The sequence below is a fragment of the Grampus griseus genome, assembly GCF_964374135.1.
Source record: "Grampus griseus genome assembly, chromosome: 15".
In the NCBI taxonomy this organism is placed as follows: domain Eukaryota; kingdom Metazoa; phylum Chordata; class Mammalia; order Artiodactyla; family Delphinidae; genus Grampus; species Grampus griseus.
The window spans coordinates 25,235,234-25,257,256 of NC_139009.1; the positions used below are offsets into that span (position 1 = coordinate 25,235,234).

The following is a 22,023-nucleotide window of genomic DNA, read 5'->3' on the forward strand; positions in this document are numbered from 1 at the left end:
ATTAACGTAAGACACCTTGTGTATTGTAAAGTGTCCAGGATTTATATATGGTTATAGGTAAGTTGTAGGTGCAGTGTAAAAAGAAATATGTGTACCCCATGGAATATTTTATAGAGTATAGCTTTCCTTTCTTTGACATGGAAGTATAAAAATGGGTTTTAAAAAAAGCCTCTTTTTTTGGATGGCAGCATTCTTACATTTCAAATAATGCCTTGTAATTACAGCTAGTGAAAGTTTAAAAAAATAAAAAAAAAGAATAACCAAAAAGAAATGAAGTAGTCACAAAGTTGGGCAGATAATTTTTAAGTGTTAAGTTGATCCTGCTTTAAATATTTGAGAAAATTCTTTAAGTCAGTATACCAATCTTGATCTGAGGTCCTAGTATTTTATTCTTATTACACATGTTAGGGTTTTCTAGTAAACTAATTTACCATTTCATTTTGCTCAGTAAGTATTTATGTGAAGGAAATAATGTACAATCTATAGACATTATCCAAGTTTCTTTAAAGTTATTTGTCTGATGGAGTCTGATAGTGAATGTGAAGGGTATATCTGTGTTTTTGATATATGTTATTTTATCCATACTCTAGAGATCTTTCTGCCTTCAGGTCTTTACTAAAAAAGTTTTTTGCAGTATGAATGGCATTTATAGAGTTTTATTGTATGCTCTTTACAGCTGTGGCCACTTATATAGATAGGTGGGTCTGTATCTACGTATGGATTATTTATTTATTTTAAAAACAACTTTATTGAGATAACTTTGACATGTAAAAATTACATACATTTAAGGTGTACAATCTGGTGTTTTAGTATATATACATATTGTGAAAAGATCACCATAATCAAGTTAATTAACATATCCATCACCTCTAATAGTTACCAGTTTGTGTTTGTGTGTTAAGAATGTTTAATTCAAGATACATCCTCTTCACAAATTTCAAATATACAATATGGTAATGTTATCTTTTGTCACCATGCTGTAGAATACATAGAAAATTTTAAACTGAAACAAAGTAATTATTTATTTAAAGCTGTGGGAAACTAGTGTGAAGAAATATAAGGAGATTAAACAGTTTTATCAGTATATTAATATGATATAAATTTTACTGTATCATTTATCTGTTTCATCTGAGACTGGCTTTGTTTGTAATCAGTTAAAGTGAACAATTGCTGTTAAAGTGAGTAGTTTAACATGTTAGAGTGATCTCAGTAAAATGAAACAATTTGCTATTTAAGTCTTTAATTAAAGAATACTTTAAGTTCAATTAATTGTTTTTTTTTAAAGAAAAAATATCGTGGAGTTCTCTTTTAGTGTACAGACTTAACAGCTTAGTTGTTCAGTAAACTTTCCCTTCCTTAATTTGTGTAAAGGTCTGAACACGAGAGACATTCCCCAAACTGCCCGTTTGTGAAAGGTGAGCACACACAGAATGTGCCATTGTCAGTCACTCTTGCAACAAGTCCCGCGCAGTTCCCTTGCACGGATGGAACTGACAGAATATCTTGCTTTGGGTCCGGGAGCTGCCCTCACTTTTTAGCTGCTGCAACGAAACGAGGAAAGATCTGTATATGGGATGTTTCCAAACTTATGAAGGTATGTTTTAATTTTGAAGAAACATATTAGTGATTGAGAAAAAATCCGTTGTAAATTTAGGCTTTTCATTTATTTGTTTAGGTGCACTTAAAATTTGAAATTAATGCATATGATCCAGCAATTGTACAACAGCTTATTCTCTCAGGAGAACCAAGCTCAGCAGTTGAATCTAGGAGACCAACTTTGGCATGGCTGGAAGACTCGTCTAGTTGCTCAGATATACCAAAATTGGAAGGAGATAGGTATGTAAATTTGTTTTGATAATATTTATAGAAGTTAAGTGTTTTCTTTTCCTAAATTGTATATTCTCTTAATTCTAATTAAAGAGGCAGAAAACGTTGTTAGTCTCAAGAGATTAGAGACTCAGTGTTTGGTTAGAAATCTGAAATAATTGATTCTTGAAAGAAATTGTCATTCACAAACAACATAGTCTATAAAATATACTTTATTTTCTATCTCAGTCTATGCCAATTGGGAATAATCACACCATTGAAAAGTAAAGTCTAAATAATGAAATGAAATCCTTGGATTAGATTTGTAATTTTGCCTTCTTCTAAATCTTTTCATAGAGCAGTTGAATCATTTGGTTCATTTCCCCTTTTTTCATTAGCAGCTAAAATATAGAAGTGGTAATGAATAGTGAAATAACCCATGGCTAGGCAAGGTGATCTAATTATTTAAAACAATAAATGTATCAGTAGTCAACAGTGAGTTGAGGTACAATAATTAATGCTAAGGAAAGATTCTGGTGGAATTGTTGTGCTGGATTCTATTCTATTCAGCTTTTCTGGAGATTGATGATTTCTGTGGCTGTATTTGACCTCTGTGGGGGAAAGAGAGTCAATTAAAATCCCATCTTACCTACTTGTCTCCAAAGAAGCTCTGCAGTTGTAACTGTGAACTGGGTAGGATTATAGATAGAGCAACATTTGCGATACTCCCAATGTAGGCAGAATGAAGGGGTCCATAAGCCACTCAGCTTGTTTTCAGCAATAGCAGCTACCACTTTTTAAGATTCCGACGGTAGCCATGTGAAATGGAGCCTGTGTAACTGATCAGGTGTCCTGGTATACTGAGATCTATCATTTCACTTGCAGGGCTTCTTGTGTTACTGATGTGTGATTGGTGTTACACCACAGTGATTTATCATTTTTATTTCACAGTCTGCTTATTTGGTGGCATGCACTTTCATTAAGAAGTAATATAGGGGCTTCCCTGGTGGCACAGTGGTTGACAGTCCACCTGCCAATGCAGGGGACACGGGTTTGTGCCCCGGTCCGGGAAGATGCCGCAGAGCGGCTGGACCTGTGAGCCATGGCCGCTGAGCCTGCGCGTCCGGAGCCTGTGCTCCGCAACGGGAGAGGCCACAACAGTGAGAGGCCCGTGTACCACAAAAAAAAAAAAAAAAAAAAAAGAAGTAATATAAAACTTTACGAATGGAAATGATTTCATTATTTAAATTAATGGGGAATTCACAACATATAAAATGGGAAGTTTACCTCTGTCTAGTCCCTCTTGCTAATTAGTATGTGAAAATTATTAGTAGGTAAATGAATGTGGTCTGAGTTCTGGAACAGACTGAATTGAAGCTTCATGGTGCTCTCAGTTATTTTAAGTCCCTGTGAGAGCTTGATGGGAAAGCAGTTGGCCCATTGTTGTCTTGAATTTGACCATATTTGCCAGTAAGACTGAAAAGTAAGCATGCGTGATCTTTTGATTTACTTTGAAATTAGTGGAAAATTATTCATAGAAGATAATGAAACTGGTGTGTCCTGAACACTGACTTTAACTAGAACTTTTGACTCAGTTTTGTAATTTGAGGATTAAAAATTGAGTCAGGATGTAGTTTTAAGATCACACACATATACACACCTTGGTAAAATGTACATTTTAGGTAAACACTTGTCCAGTATTTCTTGCGGACAGGTATTATCTGAGCTCGTGTGCTAGGGTTGAGATATAAATCGCTCTGCCTGCTTTTTTAAGAGACTTAAAATCTTTCCAGGGTAGAATGACCCTTTTCTCCCAAGATAGTGTGAAATGAGTCATATACAAAGATTACTGTGTGTCAGGGTGGTAGGAGGAAGCTGAAGAGGTGGAGCTTCAAGCCCTTTCTCTCTCCTTCCTTTCCTCCAGAGGTAGCAGGATTCCTGTCGAATTGGTGGTAGATATAATGAGCCAGACTACCTCTGCCTCTGTGGCACGAGATATAGTATATATAGTATATTTTGTCTTAAAATATGCTGTGCTTCATTAGCTTGAAGAATAATAATACATTAACTGAAGAAATTAAAGCTTAACCAAGAAGTTTAAAGTAATTAGCAGTATAGCTTGCTTGGCAATTGTTTTTTGTCTATTTCTACTTAGAAGGCAACATTTGTTTTTGTTCTGAATTTATTTAAGGAAGAATATTTGGGACACATTTAATTTTAATGAATTAACATTTTTGTCTGGATGCCTCATTTGTATGTTATGTCTTTCAAATTTACAAAAATTTCCTGAGTTTAACTTTGAAATTGCTTATAGTATTGTATATCTTAGTTATATATCAAAACTAAGGTACACCTGTAGTATTAGCATATATAATCTTAACTAAGCATTTTAAACTTACCATATATATTTTTTTGCATGTTTATTACTTTGGAAAAGGTTTTATATCATGTAAAAGACTTCAGTAAATCTAGTGTCTATTATATAAGTACATTTGACCCTTGAACAACATGGGTTAACTGAGTGAATCCAATTATGTGTGTATTTTTTTAATAGTGAATACTGCACGATCTGTGGTTGGTTGAATCTGCAGATGCAGAACCACGGATACAGAAGGGCAATTAGTATAAGTTATACACAGATTTTCCACTTAATGGATGGAGTGTTGGTGCACCTAACCCCTGTGTTGTTCAGTGGTCAACTGTAATGCATGTTTATTGTAGAAATATTAGAAAATATATGGAAGTAAATTGAAGAAAAGTAGAGTCCCCATTATCATACCATCCAGTCTTGTTAACATTTAGGTGTGTATAGTTTTTTTTAAACCCGTGTGATTAAAAAAAAATTTATTGATGCATCATTACCCATCAGAAGATTCACCCTTTAAGTGTACAGTTTAGTGGTTTTACTCATATGATTTTATCACTTAGTAGTATGAGCATTTTTCTGTGAAGAAATAATGTTTTTTTAAATATTTTATTTTGAAGAATTTCACAATAAAGCTTGTTTTTTTGTGGGCTAATTAAGGCAATTATCTGGCAACCCTTTGTAACATTCTCTGTAACTTCAAGACAGCTGAATTCCTTCTTTAAAATATACTACTACTAGATTTTATCTTTTGTCTCTGTAACTGGGTAAAATTTGGCTATTTTTCTTAATGCAAAAGCCCTCAAAACCTATAGTTTCTTCTTGGTTTGGACTTCTTCATTCTGGATAATTCCCAATCATTCATTTTTCCTCTTAGGATTTATTTTTCCAAATATCTTTATTATTTTTTCTGAAACTAGCCAGTTAATATTTGAATGGCTTGAGGCTGATTAGCAGCTCATCTTTTTCACATTCTTTTTTATTTTTAAATTATAGCACAAAATTTGTTTATGGTTAATTATTACCAATTGAAAAGACTGAAACACGGAAATTATGTCAAAAATATCTAAGCAAGTATCTTCCCACCCCAATTTCAGACATTACTTTAAGCATTTCTAAGGGACATTTCCAGGTTACGTTTCATAATAAAATAACATTATAAATGCCTAGGTATTTCAGATGGAAGGTGCAATATATTGTTTCAAAAAGGGAGAATTACTTTTCCTTCTTGTGAAATGCATCTTTTAATTTTTGTAGTTTAGGTTATCAAAATTTTAGAACTGCTGTAAATGTGCTGATTGTTAGTTCATACACTGCCTAATGTTGTGCTAGAGTGGTCTGTAATTATATCTTTTTTCCTGTTTGCTAACAGTGGAGACTGAGGATAACGTTAGATGCAAAGAGAGAGGCTGGCAATTTCTTGGCCACCTGAGTGAAGAGGAAAAAGAGTCTTGTTGTCTTGACTCCTGAGTTACGAGTTTTAGTAGTTTTCCTGCTTATCAAGGTGGTCTTAACAGCCCCTCCCAAACAAGGGAAAAAAACCAAACGCAAAACACAAATGAAATGCATATCTGTGTAAAAACACTTACATACACACATATTTATACAGCTATTCTATTTGGTTTTAGGGTAACTTTTCTGAATTCAGTAATAGAATAGTTACTAAAATTTTACTACTGGAAGCTTGTGCTTGATTTTATTAGCTGTTTTTCTCTTTTTTCATTTTATTTACCCAGACTATCCCTAGTCGTACCTATTCATTTGTCGAATTCCCATAGATTCTGTTGTAAATTTTTAGAGATTACCACACTCTATTTCAGGCAAACATTTATTTAATGATTTAAGATGATTCATTATTAGCATTGTTAATCAGTTAGGGTCTCAAACTACTTATATATCATTTAAGCTAGTTGTGTGATGCTTGTTTGAGATGCAAAACAATGGTTGTAACATTGTCCTTTTTTCTTTTCTGTCTCATGTTATGTATACTTTTTTTGAAATGGAAATTAATTTTTAATTTATCTTTTAAGTGATGATTTACTGGAGGATTCAGACAGTGAAGAGCACTCCAGATCAGATTCTGTGACAGGTATGTAAAAAATATTAGATAATCTCTTTTTTATATCCTTGTATTTATATAGTTTTTAGGTAAAGCTAAATACCACTTAATTCTGTATTTCTTAGTGCAAACTCTAAATTTTCATTAATACACAAAGAAATCTCAAATATTATGTATCAGAGATCTTGAATTAGTTGTGCGTTCATAGAGTTTCATACTTAAAATTTAAATAGTACCTATTTGAGCCAAAGGAATTAAAATGAATCTTATTAAATCTTTGTCACATATTTCAGGGACGTTAAACTCTTCCAAATGTGTTCAGCTTATTTGTATAGTGTATTGTATTGTTAAATAAAAGTAACATTTAAATTAATAATTATTAATGATTTCTTATTCTCCCCAAAACACAGGGGAATAGAGAATAAATTATAAAATATAAAATCATAGACATTAAGGCATCAAATAAATGCTGCCTTGTTCATTAACTTATGAAATATTAAGGCAAAAGAGTATGCTTCATATTTTAATGTAGTTATATTATAGGCAAGGCATCTCAGAATTCGAATCCTAACCCTGTCACTTTTTTTTTTGGCTGTGTTGGGTCTTCGTTGCTGTGCATGGGCTTTCTCTAGTTGCGGTGCGTGGGCTTCTCATTGAGGTGGCTTCTCTTGTTGCGGAGCACGGACTCTAGACGCGCGGGCTTCAGTAGTTGTGGCTTGTGGGCTCTAGAGCGCAGGCTCAGTAGTTGTGGCGCACAGGCTTAGTTGCTCCACGCCATGTGAGATCTTCCTGGACCAGGGCACGAACCCGTGTCCCCTGCCTCGGCAGACGGATTCTTAACCACTGCGCCACCAGGGAAGCCCAACTCTGTCACTTACTATAGTCTGATTGCACTTCCTAATATATAAAATAGTGATATTAACATCTGTTACTTAAAATTTTGGCAATTGATTAAGATAAAAATATGTAAACAGATTACCTGGGAAGTAGCCACTATTTTAAAGAAGTGACCATTATTAAATTCTGGCTATTTTCTAATGTCAAATGTCATGAAATAAGGACATATATGACTTATTAAATCTCTTTAGGGGAGACTTGGTTTTGTATAGTTCAGTTGTTAAAAGTTATGTGTCTAAAGTTAGTATAGAGTAGCAGGTGCTCTCAATTCCAATTTGTTGTAAAATCTTTTTAAAGCCACCAAACAGAATACTGCACTGATTTTTGGGTTAACCCTCATTTGTCTTTTAAGGTAGTTCTTAGCAATGAAAACAATCAAGAAAAATGTAGGAAATGGCCCCAAATAATATACAAATGTGTAATTAGCTCTAGGAAGAATAATTGATTACATTTAAAAAATTTAGTCTGATGAAGAGTGCTCTTTTTCCACTTTGTTACCCCTTTGCAAAAGAAAGGGCTACTATTGCATTTTGAAAAATCTGATGAAGAATAATACATTGGTCACTGGTTATCTGGAGATCTGGTTAGAGCTTGAACTCTTGCAAAATAAGTCTTTGGTCTTGTCAGGTCACTTAAACTCTCTGGGCTTCAGTTTTTCCTTTGTCAAGTGAAGTATTTGAACTAAATGTTCCTTTTTCTGCTCTTAAATTTTTTGATTCTAGCTATTATCCTTTCCTTTGTATGCTGTGGCCTAGCTCTTTCCTCTGGGTCTAGGGATCTCAGTAGGTATTTTTGTAATTATAGTACTTATATATTGATCTATTTCCTTATCCCCTTTCTGCCTTTATCTTTTTCATCTACGCCCGTTTGATCTTTCACACTTCCTTTAGATTCTATAGTCCTGTTTACTTCACTTCCCACTTACCGTATATTTTTGTTGACTCTTTTTATGATACCTCATTCAGGGTTGGGAGTGGTGTCCTCGTGTAGTATTAAAAGGTAACCATGGTAAGAGAAAAAAATTCTTGCAGTTCAGAATTCTTAATTGCCTCATTTGAGGATTTGTAAGTAGTTCATTGATTTATAGTAAAATATGTATCTTCTAAGCTAATTCTTTTATATTGAGAGACTGTTAGTGAATTTTGGAGCTTGTGATATTAATGGGAGATGTATTTTATTCCTGAAGTATCTAAAATAAGTCATAGATGCTATTTCCAAACTTAAATTTACTAACTCCAAGTTCTTCCTGTCAAATTGAATGATATGGTCTGAAAAATTGTAGAATATATTTCTTAATTTCAAAAATGTGAGTGGAGACTAAGAGACTTTTATCTGTTTATTAGTTGAAGGTTATGACTTTTGTAAGTAGATGATGTCAGAGAGAAAAGTTTGCTCTTTGGTTCATATATCAGAATTAAGGGTACATACCTTCTTGTGTAGGAGGAGAAGAATGTTTGGCAAGAGATTGAAGAACAGTTCAAATTGAGATTTGATGGTTCTAGGAAAATGCCTAATGTAAACCTCTGGAAGTTTGGCTGGCAGAACTGTGGGTTGACACTACCTAAGTAAGCAGAATAGAGAAGGGTTTCCCAGTATGATTATCTGAAGAATATTATACTGCAGGATATTTGTAGGTATGTTCTGTAAAAATTTATTTTGTGGTCCAACAGGTTTGAGAAATTCTGAGACAAGTAAAGATGACAGTTTTCCTTACTGCAGTATTTAACAGTGGTCGTGCTTTGTCAATCTTCTGAGGAGAATGTACTGCATACGCTGTTTCCTAGACATCGATTAAATAGTTGGGAAGAAACAGAGTAGTAATGCCACTTGTTATATTTTCTTTTTTAATGGATAATCTCATCTCACATGTCTTTTGAATATTGTCTTAAATGTGCGTTAATATATGTAACTTATGGTCAGTTTACTTTGTTTTAATATGTACATAATAGCTTTTTCTTGGCAATTTCCTACCATAATTAAAAAAAAAAATCAGTTAAGTAAGTTTCAGTTTAGTCCAATAGATAGTTAGCATCCTCAAGATTTATTACAGTGTATTGCATGTTATAAAAATCTCACTCAAAATAATGTTTCAGCTTTCAGCCTCATATCTAAATGAGTAAATTTGTAAAGTAAATATATATAAATATTGCATGGCAATATAAAGGCTGCACATGAATATAGTCAAATGAGTGGTTAAACAGCTTCATTAGTACAATTAAATTGTTAAGTTTATAACTAAAGTTTTTTCTGCTTTGCTAGAAATGGATTTAGTTTTAGATGATAATAGTGACATTGTGTGAAATGAGAAGTTTATGCTGAGAAAATGGGAAAGTCTAGATAAAGCTGTCCGTGAGCATTTTGAAGATATTGCATATGAAATCGTTAACAAAAATGGTGTAAACAGAGCTTTCAGTATATCTCAAGTGTTGGATGTTCCATGAATCTCTGTTGCTCATTCCTGTACTTGGGTAACTTTCAAACTTCCATGCAATCACCTTGAGTTATTTTATACTTATTTCCTTACTCTTCTATGCTCTTCTTAATCTAAAATTGTAAAACCAATTTCCAGTTTTTTTGGTATTTCCACAAGTTACATAGAGTGACCTTTACATTATTATTGCTAATAATGTTGTTGCCTGATAGTTTGTGCTATTGAGGAAAAAAACAGATTGGTTGAAACTTTGCATTCAGTATCAAGAGATTACACCTGGTTTAGAGGTTGACTGACACCTACTTCAGGGTTTTGTGTTGAGAGAGATGGTATTTTTGGAGCATTGAGACTGAGGAATGACCTTTATACTATTTGTAAGGGGACAGCTTGAAGATCACATGGTAGACAAAAGGTCAGTAAGGGTATTGTAATGTAGTTGACTTGAAATGAACTATAAATGAGAGGATAATACTGAAGACACTTATATTTCACTTAAAATGACTGATTTTGGGAACTGTTTTTTCTAGTTATTATTTTTTCTGAGCTGAGGTTAGAAATAAATTGCATGCTATGACAGTCAGCTGATAATTAGCATGGTCGGGTGGGAGAGAGGTGATGAACTGAGATTACAGTAATGTTTCATGGATATTCTTCAAAGTGCATAAATGACATATGCGTAGTATTGACTATATTTTTGGTTTAGAGTTGAAGGACAGAAATCTTTTATTTTGATACTAATAATGTCTTCATTCTTTAACCCTTTCTTCCTCCTTTTTTTTTTTAAAGATTTTGCTCACAGATTGCCAGGAGAATGTATTCTGAATTAAAAATGATTTTTGAAACTCTTTAATACCTCTGTGGTTTTTCTGAGTAGATTCATCTCAGGTTTGATTAAATTTCCTTTAAAAGGTCTTAAATTCTTCCACTAGTGTAATTAAAATGCACCAACTGGATGAGTCAAAAAAAAGAAAATTAATGAAAATGTTATACTACAGATTTTGATTTATATTCACAAGGCCATTTGTAATGAATATTGTTCCTTTTCAAAGGGCATGCATCACAGAAGGAAGCCATGGACGTGAGCCTTGATATAACAGCACTCAGCATCCTCCAGCAGCCAGAAAAACTTCAGTGGGAGATTGTTGCAAATGTTCTTGAAGATACTGTTAAGGATCTTGAAGAACTTGGGGCAAATCCTTGCTTAACCAACTCTAAGAGTGAAAAGACAAAGGAAAAGCACCAGGAACAACACACCATTCCCTTTCCATGTTTATTAGCCGGAGGTTTATTAACATATAAATCTCCTGCTACCTCACCCATTAGTAGTAATTCTCACAGGTCACTGGATGGTTTAAGCAGAACTCAGGGTGAAAGTATATCAGAACAAGGGTCAACTGACAATGAATCCTGCACTAATTCAGAATTAAATTTTCCTCTGGTAAGAAGGACTTTACCCATTTTGCTTCTTTATAGCATCAAGGAATCTGATGAGAAAGCAGGAAAAATCTTTTCACAGATGAACAATATAATGAGTAAAAGTTTGCACGATGATGGTTTTACAGTTCCACAGATTATTGAAATGGAGCTGGATAGTCAGGAGCAGTTGTTGTTGCAGGATCCTCCTGTGACTTACATTCAGCAGTTTGCAGATGCAGCAGCCAACCTTACCTCTCCAGATTCTGAGAAGTGGAACTCTGTGTTTCCCAAGCCTGGGACTTTGGTTCAGTGTTTGAGGCTGCCAAAGTTTGCGGAGGAGGAGAATCTTTGTATAGACTCAATAACTCCTTGTGCTGATGGAATTCATTTATTAGTAGGACTGCGGACATGCCCTGTTGAATCCTTGAGTGCAATAAATCAAGTAGAGGCCTTGAATAATTTAAATAAGTTAAACTCTGCACTATGTAATAGACGGAAAGGTGAGCTGGAATCAAATCTTGCTGTAGTGAATGGTGCAAATATTAGTATAATCCAACACGAATCACCAGCAGATGTACAGACTCCTTTGATAATTCAACCTGAGCAGAGGAATGTTAGTGGTGGATATTTAATACTTTATAAAATGAATTATGCCACTCGGATAGTGACTTTAGAAGAGGAGCCAATAAAAATCCAACATATCAAAGATCCCCAGGACACAATTACCTCGCTCATTTTGCTTCCGCCAGATATACTGGATAATCGAGAGGATGACTATGAGGAACCTGCTGAGGAAATGCAGTTAACCTCAAAGAATGGCATTGAGAGAGAGAAAAAGTCTGATATTTCTACTCTTGGACACCTGGTAATAACCACTCAGGGAGGATATGTAAAAATATTAGATCTTTCAAACTTTGAAATTTTGGCCAAAGTGGAACCTCCTAAAAAGGAGGGCACTGAGGAACAAGACACATTTGTTTCTGTCATTTACTGCTCGGGCACAGACAGGCTGTGTGCATGCACCAGAGGTAAGCTATTGATTAGTTTGCTTCTTCTACAAATCTTATAAAATCAATGTATATGGCATTCATTTATGTGCATACTTAGCGTGAATTTTAGATCCATATAGATGGAAATTTATTTTTTTTATAATGAAGTCGTAAATCTTTCTACTGTTTTAACTGTTTTTAAAACTTTTTTCTACTGCCCTAGGTAAGGATTCTAATTTAAATAAGTTAATAAGTCTCTCAGAAAGTATCTTCTCTGCTTTAACCTCAAGAAAATAACCTGCTGTTGTTTCTGTGAGTCCTGACTCTGCATCTGCTCAAATTTGTGGCTTTGGACAAGTTACTTTAAACTCAGTAAACCTTTGTTTCTTTATTTATAAACTAGGACAAGGCAGCCTATTTCCAGGCTTGGTAGAATTAAATGAAATAATGTATGTAAAGTTTCTGGCACAAATACATGTCCTTATTTCCTTCTGAAATAAAAGTATTTAGTAAATAATTATTAGTTTTGCCAAATAAATTTTTCTTGTCTTATTTACTCTTAACCTTTTGCTGATAGTGAATCAGTTTTACAACATTTGAGGCTTCATACAGAGTAACAGATAGTGTTACTAAGGAATTACTGACAATATCAAGAAAATGAATAGTCCTGTTGATTGTTTAGTAGGAATTTAGGGCCAGGAAATATTTGAAGCCTAAGTAACTATAACCAATGCTTGGCAGAGGAATTGGGTTTGGGAAGAGTTATGCATCTCATTTGTGGTTCTGGTAGGAATTAACCTGAATTTTTCCTCTCTTTAAAAAGATTTTAAGAGTTTGGCTAAGAAGGATAACAGTGGACGTAGTGGTGTGGGTTGCCTTCTTTGAAACACATCTAGTGAAATAACAAGGGGAAAAAAAATCTTCAAATAACATCAAAATCCAACTAGATTATTTTAAAAAATGAGCAGTGTAGAATAATTTTAGAATAATAGAACTTTCAGAAAAACCATTAAAATACTATGGGGTGTCAAGGATAAATTGAGCTTATTAATCATGTATATGCCAGTTCATTTCTGTGAGAGTTTTACCTCTGTTAATTTGTTTAGTCATCACACCAACTTTATGAGTTATGTACTGTTATTGTCTCCATTTTACAGATAAGGAAACCGAGGGAAAGAGGTTAAGTAACTTGCCTAAGTCACAGAGCTAATAAATGACAGAGTCAGCGTTCAGACCTGGGCAGTCTGTCATCAGAGTGCTTAAACTACATTAAACTGCCACAATGTAATAAAAGCAGAACACCCATACATTGAATTTTTTGGAATATTTTAATCTGAAAGATTTAAAAAATGAAAACAATATAATTTGCTGTAGGCCATCTGGAAGTGGAGCTGGGTTTGGAACCTGAGTTACCTGGTCCCAGGGCACATATTCATAAGATACTAGTAGTTTCCACAAACGCAATCAGAGTTTAATGATTTGATTTATTTGATGAGATAGCTTTTGGCGATTCAAAGGAGAAATAGTATTTAAGCTATGAAATAGATTAATGTTTTCATGGAGTTTGGACAATGAAAATTTCTAGGAAGTGATCTCATGTAATGGAATTTATTTAGATGAATTGAAGGACAAGAGAAAGCCTGAGAAGTTAACCACTTTAAAAATTATCCCCCAGTTCTTTAAGGGTTGACTGATCAAGATGCATTTGAAAAGATGAGATTAATAACAATAAAGAGGACAGAAAAGTTGATGTTTTAAAATGTGTGTATGACAGTCCATAAAGTAGATTTTTGAAAAGCACTGTAGACTGTAAATCAAATGGATTTGACTCTGTCTTGTGAGTATATTCAAATAGCATAAGACTCTCATGGAGAAACATTGAGTCTTTTGATAAAAATCTACAATTAATGTTGTAAGTTAATTTTTTTTTTTTTGGCCACACCATATGGCATGTGGGATTTTACTTCCCCCACCAGGGATCGAACCTGTGCCCCATGCAGTGGAAGTGTGGATCCCTAACCACTGGACCACAAGGGAATTCCCTATTATTATTATTTTTTGATGAGAACTCTTAGGATTTACTCTTAACAACTTTCATATATAACACACAACTATTAATCTGTTTTTATTTCACTGATTCCTTCTCCTGTCATCTCATATCTGCACTGAGTCTCTAGTGAACTTTTTCATTTTAGATACTTTTCAACTCTAGGATTTCCCTTTTGTTCTTTTAAAATAATTTCTTTTTTTTTGTTGAGATTCTTTATTTGTTGAGTCATTTTCACCGTTCGTTCTTCTAATTCTCTATACCTGGTTTCCTTTTATTCTATAAAATATTTACAATAGCTTCTTTGAAGTATTTGTCTGCTAAATCTAAATATGGGTGCTCAGAGATATTTCTCATTGATTTTGTTTTTCTTGAGCATGTGTCACTCTTCACATGTTTTATAATTTTTAATTTAATACTAGACATTTTAAATAATGTTGTAGAAACTCTGGACTATGATTTACCCCCCTTTGGAGGGGGTTGTTGCATTGGTTATTTGGTAACCCACCTGGCCTAAATCTGTGAAATCTGTTTCGTTTGCAGTGAGCAGCCACTGATGTTTCTTTCATTTTTTTACCCCCTCTGGTTTTTATTTATTTATTTTAAAAAATGTATTTATTTTACTTAATTATTTTTGGCTGCATTGGGTCTTTGTTGCTGCGGGCGGGCTTTCTCTAGTTGCGGCGAACGGGGACTACTCTTTGTTGTGGTGCCTGGGCTTCTCATTGCAGTGGCTTCTCTTGTTGCAGAGCACGGGCTCTAGGTGCGCGGGCTTCAGTAGTTGTGGCTCACGGGCTCTAGAGCGCAGACTCAGTAGTTGTGGCGCACAGGCTTAGTTGCTCCGTGGCATGTGGGATCTTCCCGCACCAGGGCTCGAATCTGTGTCCCCTGCATTGGCAGGCGGATTCTTAACCCCTGCGCCACCAGGGAAACCCTCTGATTTTTATTTTTAAGACTTGTATCTTGTTTGTTGCCTCTCTGTCCACATAGTTTAGTATTCAGCCAATGATTTTGATAATTGGCTGTGACGAAACACCTTTACTGGTAAGGTTGTGTTCAGGTGTGCCTTGGCTGTTACTATCTTTATTTTTATTTTCTCTTGTGCCCTTTCAGGTCTTTTCTACGTAGGCATGGGGACTTGGTTGACTGAGAATATGTTGATGGCTTGGACCCCATCTGGTCTTTGCTGCACATATTTGCAACCTCTGATCAATGTGGGATGTGTGGAATGTTTACCAAGCCCCCTATGTTTCTTTCTTAATCTCTCGTTATTTCTAGTGTTTTGCTTGTCCTACACAGGATTCTGACTTCGGATAGTAGAGTAGATGGGCCTTCTTTTCGCCACTGAGCCACTTTAAGTGGACAAGCTTTCCAAATCAGAGTCCCCTGTGGCAGTAGTAGCATATCTGCTGGTTTTCACCGTTTGACCCACTCTGTTTAAATTACAGTTTTGTCCAACTTTATAGATGCTTTTCAGGAATAAGATTTTTGTCTTCCTTATTATTCTGGAAGCGAATCTCCAAATATTCTTGTTTTTTTTTTGTTCTTAAATATTTGCTAAGCTCATTTTCCATTTTCTTTTCTGTGATAGAAATAATGAAAAATAGAAATTTGATTTGATTTCATTTTATTGTGAATGCTTCAAAAAATTAAGAATCTTTGTTCAGTTTTGTTACTGCTGTGATTAAGAGATTGGGCTGTGGATTCCAACATAGCTAGTGCATCAGTTTCCTCATCTGTAAAGTGGCCACAATTATACTCCCTACTTTAAGGTTATTTGTGAAGACTAAATGAATTAAGCATTTAAAATAGTGTCTTACACATGTAAGTACTAGATAAATAACTATTTTTACATATGTTTATGTATTTGCCATTTTCATCATTAAATTTAATTTTCCTTGACAGTTTGATTTCTGAATTCTTAGAGATATGTCACTTTGGTAGCCCTCTTTTTTTGCCTTTTGAGTGAAATTAAAATAAATTAAGTTTCTTAACTAAGTAGTAGACACTTGTCTGTTTACCTATTTTTCATGTACCTACGTTGATGGAATTTTACTACACTGTAGGTGGTGAGCTTCATTTTCTCCAAATTGGAGGAACCTGTGATGATATTGATGAAGCTGACATACTAGTGGATGGATCTCTTTCTAAAGGAATAGAACCGTCTTCAGAAGGTTCCAAACCTTTATCAAATCCTTCAAGTCCTGGCATTTCAGGTATGGTATTAACTTTTTAAAATGATTCTTAAAAATGCAAATTCTTGTGATGTTCAAAGTTTTCTGGATCTTTCTTATATTATCTTAAACATTATTTCATTTATAGTCAATTCTTGGTTACTTTGAGAGAGTTCATTTCCTTGTGGACATTCTGTTGCCAGGCTTGTTTTTGTCTGTTGTTTATCACTATTTTTTCAGTAGTTGGAAAATGTTGTAAACATTAGAATAAGAAATGGTTCTCAACCTGTGGTAGGTTGATCAGTTTTGGTGAAGTCACCTAAGAGGTAAAAACATTATTTTGGTCGTTAAGGAGCTTTCGGTATAGTTAGGGAGCAACAAAGCATATGAAAAAGAGAAGAGTTCATTAAGTAAGTGTAAAGTGAGTGGAATGGCTAATATTACTAACATTACTACTGGAATAAAAATGCTGAAAAAATATTCTTTCCCAGGGGTGATATATTCAGACTCTCATTGCCCCATTGTGAACCTTTAGATAGGTTTTGTTTTGTTTGTTGTTTTTGCCTTTTCTCCTACCCATCTTCTCTACTGTCCTCCAAAACTTGTTTTTCAAAAGAAGTAATGTTAGCATTGTTACTCCTGCTTAAAAATCTTTACTTGCTCTGTGGGCTAATAACTAGTCTTTTTCTCAACCTCCAGTTACAGGAAACTTTTCATGATTTCTTAAGTGTATTCAGTTTCATGCTCTTCATATGTTACACTAAGCTCTCTTTCCTTATCCTTTCCCTATACCACAGTCCTTTTGTACTTCCATTGTGCTGTTATGTTTTATTCTTAGCACTTACCACATTTTATTCCCCAAACCTAGCATTTAAAAGAAATTTAATGAATCTTTAAAGAAAAAATGTGTTTAAACTCAAATGTATTCCAAACAAATAATACATGAAGTTGGTATTTGTTCTTCATGAATACTTATATTTGTGCATTTGATCATTCTTCTTTGCACCAAAGGGAAACTTTTAGTGATTACTAGTACAATATATCTTAATTTTAGTGATTACTTGTATAATATATAGCAGTCTTTACTACCGTAAGGCAGGGGTTCTCATTCTCAGCACTATTGACGTTTCGGACTAGGTAATTCTTTGTTGTGGGAGGACCGTCCTGTGCTGTATTAGGAGTATCTCTGGCTTCTACCTTCTTGATTGCTGTAGCACACACAATTATCCTCATCCAAATGGCCCTGGGGAGGCAAGATTATCCTCTGGTTGAGATAAAGTGACTCATGTCTCTTGCTATGTATAATTAGACTTGATTGTCTTGATTAACTACACAAGTTGGTTTAAAAAGCTAACATATTGAATGTTTTCATATTTTATAGGGTATTGGTGTAATAAGAGTTTTCATATAAATTCCATAAAAATACTATTTAGTAAAGATGAATTAGATTATAAAGAAATAAAGAAGGAGCATTGATATGCTGTTAATGTTTACAAACAACATTTAATACAGTTTCAGTCAGATTTCTAAAAGCTCTAAGCTTTGAGGAAAAATGTAATTTGAAGTACACTTGTAATAGTTTTATAGAATGCAGTGTAAACTTTCTTTGTGAAGCTATTGTAAACTTATCAGATTTCATATTTTAGTCTTTTTTAAAAGTTATTTTTGTTAATTGGAATAAGAACAACAGTTTTTCAGCTTTGTTCTACGTTAGGCATTTCACAGATGTGAATACATATGTTTGTAAACGCAAACTAATCTCTCTGAAGCAGGTTGTTACTCTTATAATACTGGTATGTATACAAGGTATTCTTAACTACCCCAGAAGTGGAAAAAATGCTGTTTAAGCTTTTGGTTTGTAAGTATTTGTTTGCCGTCAGTATAGCTTTGACTTCTTAAAAATTACTTTTTAATAGAGTAAAAAGGGGCAGATATTATGTGCTTGCAGATGTTTAGCATTTTGTTTTGTAAATGACAAAGTGTAAAAGTTAATTATTGATCTGATGTAAGTTAGGCTTGCATTTCAGCACCACTACTTCTGTTGCCCTTGTTAACCTGGTGCTCGTTAAAGCTCAGTCAGGGCTCTTCTAACAGGTTGAGTTTAGGTTTCTCCAATAAGTACCCTTTCTATAATTTAAAATATTCAAGATGGATTTTTCTTAATGTTAGTTATGTAGTCAGTGCTAGTTGCTTTAGTTGTATATAGGTATCTGAGCCTACATTATTAACTTTGAGGCCATTTGGTGAATGTTGTAATTGACTAGACAAAAAACATGGATTAAAACTTTTTTTAAAACCTATTTCAAATTCTACATTCACTATTGTTAAGGAGTTGATTTATTGGTGGACCAGCCATTTACCCTTGACATCTTGACGTCTCTAGTGGAGCTAACCCGCTTTGAGACTTTGACTCCACGGTTTTCAGCTACTGTTCCTCCATGCTGGGTAGAAGTTCAACAAGAACAGCAGCAAAGGAGGCATCCTCAGCATTTGCATCAGCAACATCATGGAGATGCTGCTCAGCACACTAGAACTTGGAAACTACAGACTGACAGGTAAAACATTCTTCCAAGCTCATCTTATATATTTGTTAGAGACAACATAGAATTATTATATATGTTACTCTTTTCTTAACTTTTGCATATTAACAGCTTTGTTCCTTTCATTTGTCACCTTAATTTTAGAAATTCCTATATTCTTAGTTGTAGGATAAAACGCTAAGAGTAATCCATCATTGCAGTTAGTTTGTTAAATAAATTTGTGGATTGTGTGACTAAATACATAAATGTTTGTTTTGTGTAGGTACTTTTTTTTTTAATATGAGTTTTCCTTTTTTCTGTTTTTTAAAAATTTTTATTGGCGTATAGTTGATTTACAATGTTGTGTTAGTTTCAGGTATACAGCAGAGTAAATCAGTTATATATATACCTATATCCACTCTTCTTTTAGATTCTTTGCCCATATAGACCATTACAGAGTACTGAGTAGAGTTCCCTGTGCTATGCAGTAGGTTCTTATTAGTTATCTATTTTATATATAGCAGTGTGTATTTGTCAATCCCAGTCTCCCAATTGTGCAGGTACTTTTGAAGGCACTAATAATATGGCTTTCATGGAATTTACATTCTGGTGGGGATAGACAGACAGTAGCAGATATCTACTATGTCATATATAGTCATAAAAGCTCTGAAGCATGTTAAAACAGTATGGTGATAGAATAGTTGTTGGGTGTGTACATGTGTGTGAGCGTGAGAGAAGGAGAGAAGATATGTGTGATATTTTTTTATATAAGGGCCCTCAGAAAGGCCTCCATGAAGACATTAATTTGGAGACAATAGCAAGTACAGAGACCCTGAGAGGTATGTTTTATGAATTTTAGGAAGAGCAAGGACACTACTATTGGAGTGCAGTGAACATGGAGGAGAGTGGTAGGAGGTGAGATCAAAGGAAATGGTTGGTAGCCAGATCATGACCATCTTTATAGGCCATAGTGAGACTTTCATGTTGAGTGAGATGGGAAGATGTTAGATGGTTTTGAATGTAGGAGTGATGCGATATAATTTATATATTAGAAGGATACATTAAGACTGCTGTGTTGGTAGTAGATTACGAGTGGTTGTGGTGTGTGTATTGGGGAGAAGTGATAGAAGCAAGGATTCTAACTTGATTGCTGTTGTGGTAATTCAGGTAATTATGGTGCTGTTGATGGTAACTTGGACCATGATGATAGTTGATGGAGGAAGTAAGGAGTGGTCACATATAGTTTGGAGGTAGAAGGAAAAGTGTATGCTAATATACTGAGCATCTGGTGTGAGTGAGAATAGTTAAGGATGACTAATGTTTTGGATTGAGAAATGGAATTTCTTTTTACTGATACTGAAGTTAGTTATCAAGTAATTTGGGTTTATTTATGATAAGTTTGAGATACCTAGTAGGCATTTGGATATGAATCTGGAATTTAGTGGAGTTTTATTTTACAGCATATATGTAGAATTTAAAATCAGAGAATGGACATGTATAAGAAATACAAAAAGTTCTTATTTTAAAATACAGATTCCTGTGACCCCTCTCTTAGATTCAGGGTGGGCCCCATGAATCTGCACATAGTTCTGATGCCCAGTAGCTCACACTTAGGGGAACAAGGGCTTTTTGGAATGTACAGTTCCGAAGGCAGGTAGAGATTCCTGAGGTAAGATTATTCATTGCCCTAAGTTTAATCTTTCTCAGTAGAACTGCTTATCTTCTCTCCTGATCTGATTGAGAAGCACTAAGTTTTGTTGGAGGCTGCAAATCAGAGTATGAAAGGTGATATTAGTGGTAAGATGGTTACGGCTGAAGAAAGATTTTCGCATTATTTACTATTTTCTCCCTTACTTGACAGCAACAGCTGGGATGAACACGTTTTTGAATTGGTTCTACCTAAAGCTTGTATGGTTGGACATGTGGACTTCAAATTTGTTTTGAACTCAAACATCACCAATATTCCACAGATACAAGTGACACTGCTGAAAAATAAAGCTCCAGGCTTAGGGAAAGTCAATGGTAAGAATGGATCAAATTTTACATTGAAGATTTTATCTTGTAGTTGGTTTCTTAAAAAAACGAATTTTCAACTTGGCTGTCTAGGTTTGACGTCCCTCCTTGCCCCCCCACCCCTGTGGTATTTTCCTTCTTTACTTTTTGTGGTTCTATTTAGAAAAGTTAATCCAGAGAAGATTTAAGAGCTTTTCAGTAACTCATTGTTGTTCAGACTTGCATAAACTTGAGTAATTTAATTATGGTTCTTGGGAAATGCAGTTAGTTCCTGTGTGAGTTAGTTTCACTTTTAGCATTACTAGACTTACGCATTTCTCTTCCTAAGAGGAGACTTGATTGGGAAAAGAGCTTTGTTATGGAGTCACATATTCTTTTAAGGTTATTAGTAAAACCCAGAAGGTAATGCCAGAAATACATTCATCTTTATTTATCTTTCTTACAAGTTCCGAATTTGATGTATTGAGTTATTAAAATAGATTGTACATATTTGGCATATTGGAAACTAGATGTTATTTCTCAGTGTTTTCTTCTTAATAGGATAATTTAAAAAACTGGGGATAATTTAAGAGTAAAATGGCTACTTCACATCAGGGGTAAAAACATTGAAACCTGAAAAATTTCCTGTTTCACAAATATGTATGTATGTGTTTGTGTATATATGTGCGTTTGTATATATACGTGTGTATTTGTGTGTGTGTGTGTGTGTGTGTATTATTTTGAATCATGACAGACTCTGATGTAATTGGGATAGGACTTAGGTGTTGGTATTTTCAAAAGTCTGCAGGTGCAGTACTGTGTAGCCTAGGGTAAGAATTCTTAGTTTAGTTGCCAGCAGATTATTTCTTCAGGTGAATATCCACCATTAAAAGAGAGAAGAGTGTATGAAACAATTGAATCTGATTTTCTTCTTCTCCTAACAACCATTTTAGCATCTGTGATAAAAATCACTGCAGTTCCCAGTTTAACAGAGAATTTTAGAATTTTAGGCACATAAATCATTGATATTAAGCAAAATTAAGTTTCCTAATATTTTTATCCTCTAGAAACAGCAGTAGATAGGCAGATCACCTTTCCTTTGTCTCCAGCTCTTAACATTGAAGTGGAACAAAATGGGAAACCGTCCCTGGTTGATTTGAATGAAGAAATGCAGCACATGGATGTAGAGGAATCACAGTGTGAGTTAAATTACAGAGCTGTTGTCCATGACAGTAAAAGGAGTAGTGATCCAAATGCATCATGTTGGGCAAAGATTTCCTTATGGCTTGCAAAAACATGGTTTTAAGAACACAGTTAAAAATAACCTA

General features: G+C 34.3%; 1 protein-coding gene across 1 annotated transcript in view; it reads left to right on the forward strand.

The window, feature by feature from the left end:
• BIRC6 (baculoviral IAP repeat containing 6) overlaps window positions 1-22,023 on the forward strand; it is a gene marked incomplete at its 5' end in the record, with an annotated part of 244,882 nt that overhangs the window by 52,451 nt on the left and 170,408 nt on the right. The window contains 8 exon segments of the mRNA XM_082671758.1: window positions 1,372-1,594; window positions 1,676-1,836; window positions 6,202-6,260; window positions 10,608-12,002; window positions 16,077-16,226; window positions 18,514-18,739; window positions 20,565-20,725; window positions 21,763-21,894. Coding sequence (XP_082527884.1) covers window positions 1,372-1,594; window positions 1,676-1,836; window positions 6,202-6,260; window positions 10,608-12,002; window positions 16,077-16,226; window positions 18,514-18,739; window positions 20,565-20,725; window positions 21,763-21,894 — 2,507 coding nt within the window.